This window comes from Phalaenopsis equestris, unplaced genomic scaffold (genome assembly GCF_001263595.1).
Source record: "Phalaenopsis equestris unplaced genomic scaffold, ASM126359v1 Scaffold209973, whole genome shotgun sequence".
In the NCBI taxonomy this organism is placed as follows: Eukaryota; Viridiplantae; Streptophyta; class Magnoliopsida; order Asparagales; family Orchidaceae; genus Phalaenopsis; species Phalaenopsis equestris.
This window is the reverse complement of record NW_018229095.1, coordinates 3,484-11,920: the sequence shown is the minus strand read 5'-3', so window position 1 is coordinate 11,920 and position 8,437 is coordinate 3,484. Positions and strand designations below refer to the sequence as shown.

Below are 8,437 nucleotides of genomic sequence, written 5' to 3'. Positions count from 1 at the left end.
CTTTATCCAAAGCTGGAGAAAGCATACCCGCCGAGCTCTCCGTCGGCGGCCTCGAGGGCGCCGTCGACGGACTTCTGAAAATTTTTTTCCTGTAGCCTCGGGAAAAACTCGCCGCCAGCAGGGTCGAGGGCGTCGTCGGCGGCCTAGTTCAAATCTCCACATTTTGGTCCTTTTCGCTCCAAATTCGCTCATTTTTGCATCTTTTTGCTCCAATGACCCTGATTCATCATTCCTGCAATAAAACATCAAAATTACCATTCTATAAAATGCAATATTATTAAAAACAGTATAAAATAGGTATGAAAATCTCAACATATTTTCCTTGGGTCAAAAACCCAGGTTAATCCTAAAATCAATTAACTTAGAAAACCTTAAGGTCACTCCCTACTGAAGACATTAAGAGGGTCAAGTTCATGAAGTCCCCTCCATGAACCACCCTTGAGTTAAACGTAGCTTCAAATTCAACTTAGGTCTAACCCATATTAGACCTAACCCAACTCAATTCAAATTTAAATCCAACCTAAGTTTGACCCCACATAGACCTAGCTCGACCTATGCAATTTTAAACCGAACATAGGTCTAACCTAAAATTGTACCTAACATAAGGAAATTTAATTTGGGTCCAACCAGACCTAGACCCAATTTAAAATCCAATATTAAACTTGAAGTAGATCTAGCCCAAACATAGACCTAAACTCAATCTAGGTCTAAACAAATTAGGTCAAACTCAACTAAAATCTCAATTTCAACATTGGTCCAAACCAACCTAAACCTAGTTCAGTTCAACTCAAACACCAAACATGAGTTTGGTCTAACCCAACCTAGACCAAGCATAATCTGAACTTTAAATTTAACTTGAGTTAAGTCCAAACTAACCTGTGCATGAACTAATGTAACTCAAGCCTATCTTAGGTTTAACATAACTTATACCTAACCAAATTTAGATTTGGTTCATGTCCAGCCCAACCTAGACCTAACTTAACCAAACCTCAAGTTCAGTCTAGATCTAAACCAATACAAGACCTGAGCCTAAAGAAAACCTCACTCAAGTCTAACCCAAATTAGGATCAAGTTAACCAAACCCTAAAACTACAACCTACCTCAAGCCTAACACAACTAAGACTTGATTTAGCTAAACCCTAAGTTGAGCCTAATCTAACCTAAACTTGAACCGACCCAGTTCAACATAAAACAAACTTAGGTCAAACCAAATCAGCTTGAACTAAACCTAGGTTAACCTGAACAAACTCTGGTCAACTCAATTTGACTTGAACTAAACCTAAGTTATCCCGAACTAACTCAAATTAACTCAAATCAACCTGAACCAAACCTGGGCCAACCCAAACTAACCCAGGTTAACCCAAATCAACTTTAGCAAACCTCAGGTCAACTCGAGGTCAACCTTACCTAATTCAGATTAACCCAAACCAACTCAAACCAAACCTCAGGTCAACCCAACCTAACTCGGGTTATCCCAAACCAACTCAAATTGAACTCGGGTCAACTTGACCTAACTCGGGTAAACCTAAACCAACTTAAACTCAACTTCGGTCAACCTGAACATAACTCGGGTTAACCTAAACCAATTTAAATTTAAGTAAGAAACGTAAGTTAAGGAGTGTTTAACTTCTCATGAGAGAATAAAATTACACTTAACACATCCTCAAGACAACATGGGTTGAAATGGAAAATAAACTTAAAAGACAAAACATAAAATTCACCCTAAAATCACTAAAACTTAGACTTCAATCATAAAATGTAACCTGGTTTGAGAAGAAATTTTGGGGAAGGCAACACATTTCTGCTAAAAAAATACCTTATGGTCACTTGTGACTAACCAAACCTCAAACTCAATGACCCCGGGGGGACGGAACCATGAGATCCTGACCAGGTCATTTCAAATCAAAATGAAAATGAAAATCATAAAGAAAAAAAGTAAAAAAATCTTAATCGGCTAAGAAGTCATAAGCAACCTAAAATTTTCAACTCCTAAAATCTGAAAAAGATATTAAAATTTAAAAGAAACCTTAATGAATAAAGATCACCTAATGAAACTTTAACTCTGCCACCCAGGCCTACAAACATCTCTTAGATGAAGTAACTCATGGATTCTGGAAGGAATCTTCTAGGCAGAGTTTGTTTGACCGGCACTCTAGACTAAGTAGATCAAGGAAAAGCGACAACCCTGGGACGACAAAAAACCATCGGCATCTTGACCGAGTTGTCCTAAATAAAATAAATTACTACCAATTAAACATATTTATGCTAATTTTGTTTTGTAGGATTGTTGAAGACAAAAAATAGAAAGCCGACTTAAATTTACATTACATGTTTTAGGGTGTGCTAACTCTGTTGTGTAGGTATGAAAAATCAAATGATTCCTTAGATTTATTTTACATGTTATCTAGGGTGTGCTAACTTTGTTTTGCAACACTGACATAAATGTTGCAGCAACCTAGTACTTTTTTCTTCAAGCCTCCTTTTCTTTTGTAGAGTTAGGAAGCGTTATGGTCAACTGGCTATAAGCATCTGAACTGTCCAAAAGAGGATGAAATACGAAGCAAGGATGAACCTTAACTAAACCTTAAATGGTAGCTCAGATGATGTCGGTTGATGAGTTTTATGTAAGTTAAGATTGGCACCTACACGTGTCAGTTTGTCTAGGATCATTCAATAAGTCTACCCCAAATTATATGTTGATATCTATATTTTTATATTTTGTCTGGATTACCGATAAACTCACCTATGGACTAAATTTTCTACCCCAACCTAAATAGCTCTAATTTAACTTTTTGAAATGGAGCTAACAACTAAAACTACAAAAAAATTCATTGCATTCACAACCCTAAAAATAGCTTGCATCCAAATAACCTCAATTGACATCAAAAGAAAATTGAGTAGAAACCTCTTCCGAGATGGTTTGACATGTGGGAATCACTCCCTTATAGAATGAGTTCTGCTAATGCATATTGAATGACCTTTTTTAACATACTTTCTTTGCATTCATCATCAAGGATTTGTGTAGCCCACTTCAAAGCTTGCTCTGATGCACTCAACACCAACCAAAGCTCAACATTTGAGTGTAGTGAGGCATAAAACGTTTAAATTTGAGATCTCAAAAATATCTTCGCAATAGTCTGATGACATTGTGCATGTCACACCTATCTGGGCAGCTTGATTTACAAGCAAGTAATTAGGCCTATCAAGACTAGCCACGCTCATCAATCGTCGTTCTGAGGGACAAAATCCTTCGGTAGGCCCTTACGGCCGTTCATTCCATATTTCATTCATCAGCATCAGATTTGTCAGTCGTTATAGCTATGATTAACCGGTCACACGTTCTAAGCCGTCCATTTGCTTTAAGATTATAGTTAAGATTTACATATCATGTCTAAATATTAGACATGCAAATAATAAAATTTTAAGTGGTACGTATGTAAAAATCTTAAACTAATTAGATTAATTTTCACATCCTTAAAAAGAATGAGACGCCCATTTCGGAAGGGAAGCGTATGGATGCAAATTTTCCATTTCCCCAAAACCTATACTTAAATGCTAAGCTTTCTCTGTGACACGATAAATAAAAGAAGATACACTCCGAAAGCAGAATCAATGGGCCTCGTTCGCGACCGATTAAAGTTCTCCTTCCGCCGCTCCTCATCCCAATCGCCACCACCGCCGCCGTTCACCACCATCAAATCGACGGATCCGCCGCCGGAGTTCCTCTGCCCCATCTCCGGCGCTCTCATGGCCGATCCCGTCATCATACCTTCCGGCGAGACTTTCGAGCGAGCTTGCATCGAAGCTTGCAGAGAACTTTCCATCTCCCCTAACTCTCTCTCCCTCGACCTGTCTTCTTCTTCTTCTTCCTTACTGCTCATCCCCAACTCGGCCCTCCGCTCAGCCATCCTCCGGTGGTGTGACATCGCCGGCGTCCCCCATCCCATCCCTTTATCTTCTGAATTGGCCAGACGGCTTGTCTCATCCACCAGTTCCAAGCTGCAGACAAACTGTTCGACCGAATTCCTCAATCAAAACAGTTCTCCCATCACTTTTTCGTCTCCTTCTTCCTCCTCCTCTGACAACACCTCTTCATCTTCCTCCACCGAAATTGTTGCCCCGAAACCAGAAACCCCCGAGACTCCTCTCCACGCCGATTCGTTCGAAGAGGAGATCTTCGCGAAGCTGAAGCATGCCCAAATCCAGGAACAGGAGAACGCACTGATCTCACTCCTCGAAGCTACGAGAGAGTCCTCTTCTCGGCGCGTCTCCCTAGGTACTCCTCGTCTGCTCGCTCAGCTCCGAGTCCTCCTACTTTCCCGCGACCGCGCTGTCAAATCGAACACCCTCGCTATCATCGTCAACCTCTCTATCGAGCCGGAAAACAAGATCCGCGTCGTGCGCTCCGGCGTAGTGCCGGCCATAGTTGACGCGCTCCAATCTTCTTCAAGAGAGCATGCCGCAGGGGCTTTGTTCAGCCTGGCCATGGAGGAACAGAATAGGAGTGCGATTGGTGTTCTCGGAGCAGTTCCCCCTCTGCTCCACCTCTTCTGCAATTCTAAGGGGGATTTGCGAGCTAGATTGGAGGCGGGAATGGCGATTCATTATTTAGGTTTGGCGGAGATGAACATGGCGAAGATCGGGAGGATTCCAGGGGCGGTGAAGTCGTTGATGGTGGTGGCGAAGGGGGAGGAGAGGGAGTTGAGAAGGGTGGCGATGAGAGTGATGGTGGGAATGGCGTGGAATAAGGAAGGGAAGGCGGCGATGTTGGATGGAGGAGCGGTGGAGGGGGTGGTGGGGTTGTTGAGGAAGGAGGAGGTGGAGGAGGAGGATAGGGAGATGGTGGTGAGGATGTTGTATGGGATGAGTATGGCTGGGTTGAGATTTAGAGGAATAGCGAGGAGGGCGGGGGTGGAGGAGTTGTTGCAGAGAGTGCGGGAGGGTTTGGAAGGGGATAAGAGGGAGATGGTGAGGGTGACGATTAGGGTTATAAGGGGAGAGGAGGGGGAGAGGGAGAGAGATTTGGGGAGGGTTTTGTGGGCGGAGGAGGAGGAGGAGGGGGAGGAGGTGGCGGTGGAGGAGAGAAGTCCGGTGCATCGCCGGAGGATGAACCGGGAATCCGGTCCGAATTCGGCCGGGTTCTGAGTTCTGGTTTTTCTCTGTCGGTTTCTGTAATTTTGTTAATGTTATTTTATTTTTAATTAGTTGATGTTAAAAAATAGATAGGGTCTTTTCGAATTTCTGGGATTTTTTTTTTTTTTTGAACAAATATTACATCCGGACTCACTCTGGATGTAGAGATAAGTTTGAAGTCAGATGAAATCATGTCACGTATTATTTTTCATTATTTAAATATTATTGTGGTGGTATTTATGTGTTATTATGTTCTGAGAATATTCTCGGTATTATAATGACATAATAACACATTAATACAACCACAATAACATCTGAATAACGCGGAATAACACAGAAAGAATATTCTCCTGTGTTACCGGGCTAGATCACAGGAAGGCGCTTACATTTCTCTGAAGTCATATGTCTACGTATTAATGAACTCCGAACTATTTCTACGTTTATAAAAATAGTTTTCCTTTTTTTAGCAGGTAAAAAAGTTTGGATGCAAATCCTTATAAGAAAAAAATCTGATTTGACGCTCAAGTTGCTGAAAACTAGTGCTCAAATTATTCGAAAAAGAAAAGTTTAGTGCCATTAAAAGTGTTTTTCGTTAAACATAATTATTTTGAAAAAATAAAAAAATTATATGTTTTTTAAAAAATATTATGATAAAGATGATAAATAAGTTTATGTGGTCTCGTTCCTTCTTCTAGGATTTGGATAGTTTTGCAAAGAATATTGTAATTAATTGTTTATAAAATTAGTATTTAGGTTGTTTTGTTTAACTATTTATCTCGTAAATTTCTGCCAGAATCAATCAGTTGGGAATTGGATCCATAAAACAATTTTTTATTTATTAATATATCAAATAGGTAAATTTTTAACTAATCTTTTATGCCACATCAAAATAATTATTATTTAAAATCATAATTTAGGTGTTAAATATATAAATAAATAAAAAATTAGGTGGGATGCATATATGCAAATTTTTCAAATAAAAAAAAATCCTAGTTACACTTTTATTGTGAATTGATTATTTAAGTGAAATTTTAAATAATAGAGGTATGTTAATGATAATTTGTGAATATGATGAAAGTTTTGGATTTTTTATTGATAAATTGTCGAACTACCTTGTCTATTAATTTGTCATCCTAGCATTTATAATTCCTTTAATATCACCTAATTTAGTGCTTCTATATTTACTAATATATCATGTATGTTCATATTCATCTTGGGTTGGTTGATCATGCTAATTATTATGTTTAAATCAAGTTTGATCACACAATATTTTATATCTAGCTTAACTCATCAAGTCTAGGAATCACTTAAGGCAACGAGTTATAACTACCTTAGTTGTGAAAGATTAAGGGTAAACAATTCATCTAGATCATTAAGTCTTACATAAATCTCATATCTATAATTCATTGCATTTATTAAGAGGCTCTAAAAGTTGAGTTTTGGTGAGGTGACTCATCCTCGATGTTTCATCTATTTTATCTAGCATAATGTGTTATGTTATAAAGTCAAACAATGCCAACAATGTGGCTGATTTGAATTCATCATTTTACATAGTATAATTATTATTGACGTTGTGAAGTGTTGATTGGTTGCCACTATGTTTAAGGAGGCACCACTTTGGTGATTCTCGCGCCTCCCATTGGGCAGTATTACCTCATTTGTCTAGTTCAAGCATTAATTTATTACTTCTATGTTAGTGTATAAAAATGCAAAAAAATGCTTCAAAATCTTTTGAATACGACATAAGAGCCTAAGAAGTCACTCCACTAGATTGTGACTTGATTACAATAAAATCTGGTGGATATTAAATATTTGGAACTTGTTGTTGTTCATGTTGTTCTTATTCAAGACCTTCTAGAAAATTAAACTCCGACATGGAAAAACTTTGATTAAGTTGCTTAAGCATTCATCATTCTTTATTTTTTTATTTTTTTCTATTTTTTTAAAAGTTTCATCATTCTTTATTTAGAAAGAGGATCTATTCAATTCGTTGATGGTGGTGGCGAAGGGGGAGGAGAGGGAGTTGAGAAGGGTGGCGATGAGAGTGATGGTGGGAATGGCGTGGAATAAGGAAGGGAAGGCGGCGATGTTGGATGGAGGAGCGGTGGAGGGGGTGGTGGGGTTGTTGAGGAAGGAGGAGGTGGAGGAGGAGGATAGGGAGATGGTGGTGAGGATGTTGTATGGGATGAGTATGGCTGGGTTGAGATTTAGAGGAATAGCGAGGAGGGCGGGGGTGGAGGAGTTGTTGCAGAGAGTGCGGGAGGGTTTGGAAGGGGATAAGAGGGAGATGGTGAGGGTGACGATTAGGGTTATAAGGGGAGAGGAGGGGGAGAGGGAGAGAGATTTGGGGAGGGTTTTGTGGGCGGAGGAGGAGGAGGAGGGGGAGGAGGTGGCGGTGGAGGAGAGAAGTCCGGTGCATCGCCGGAGGATGAACCGGGAATCCGGTCCGAATTCGGCCGGGTTCTGAGTTCTGGTTTTTCTCTGTCGGTTTCTGTAATTTTGTTAATGTTATTTTATTTTTAATTAGTTGATGTTAAAAAATAGATAGGGTCTTTTCGAATTTCTGGGATTTTTTTTTTTTTTTGAACAAATATTACATCCGGACTCACTCTGGATGTAGAGATAAGTTTGAAGTCAGATGAAATCATGTCACGTATTATTTTTCATTATTTAAATATTATTGTGGTGGTATTTATGTGTTATTATGTTCTGAGAATATTCTCGGTATTATAATGACATAATAACACATTAATACAACCACAATAACATCTGAATAACGCGGAATAACACAGAAAGAATATTCTCCTGTGTTACCGGGCTAGATCACAGGAAGGCGCTTACATTTCTCTGAAGTCATATGTCTACGTATTAATGAACTCCGAACTATTTCTACGTTTATAAAAATAGTTTTCCTTTTTTTAGCAGGTAAAAAAGTTTGGATGCAAATCCTTATAAGAAAAAAATCTGATTTGACGCTCAAGTTGCTGAAAACTAGTGCTCAAATTATTCGAAAAAGAAAAGTTTAGTGCCATTAAAAGTGTTTTTCGTTAAACATAATTATTTTGAAAAAATAAAAAAATTATATGTTTTTTAAAAAATATTATGATAAAGATGATAAATAAGTTTATGTGGTCTCGTTCCTTCTTCTAGGATTTGGATAGTTTTGCAAAGAATATTGTAATTAATTGTTTATAAAATTAGTATTTAGGTTGTTTTGTTTAACTATTTATCTCGTAAATTTCTGCCAGAATCAATCAGTTGGGAATTGGATCCATAAAACAATTTTTTATTTATTAATATATCA

At 38.6% G+C, this 8,437-nt stretch overlaps 1 protein-coding gene across 1 annotated transcript; it reads left to right on the top strand.

Annotated features, from left to right (window-relative positions):
- The first annotated feature begins 3,484 nt into the window (after nucleotides 1-3,484).
- LOC110036715 (U-box domain-containing protein 39-like) lies at nucleotides 3,485-7,715 on the top strand. The gene is made up of 2 exons (XM_020741226.1): nucleotides 3,485-4,674; nucleotides 7,130-7,715. Exons 1-2 carry the CDS (start codon nucleotides 3,553-3,555, stop codon nucleotides 7,598-7,600), a joined length of 1,593 nt encoding a protein of 530 aa, XP_020596885.1. The 5' UTR covers nucleotides 3,485-3,552; the 3' UTR covers nucleotides 7,601-7,715.
- The last annotated feature ends 722 nt before the right edge of the window (nucleotides 7,716-8,437 follow it).

Bases quoted from the DNA above. Each gene is read 5' to 3' on its own strand.
- LOC110036715 (XM_020741226.1), top strand. From the start codon at position 3,553: ATGCTAAGCTTTCTCTGTGACACGATAAATAAAAGAAGATACACTCCG. The intron at 4,675-7,129 runs GTGGTGGCGAAG...AATTCGTTGATG, and splicing joins GGGCGGTGAAGTCGTTGATG to GTGGTGGCGAAGGGGGAGGA.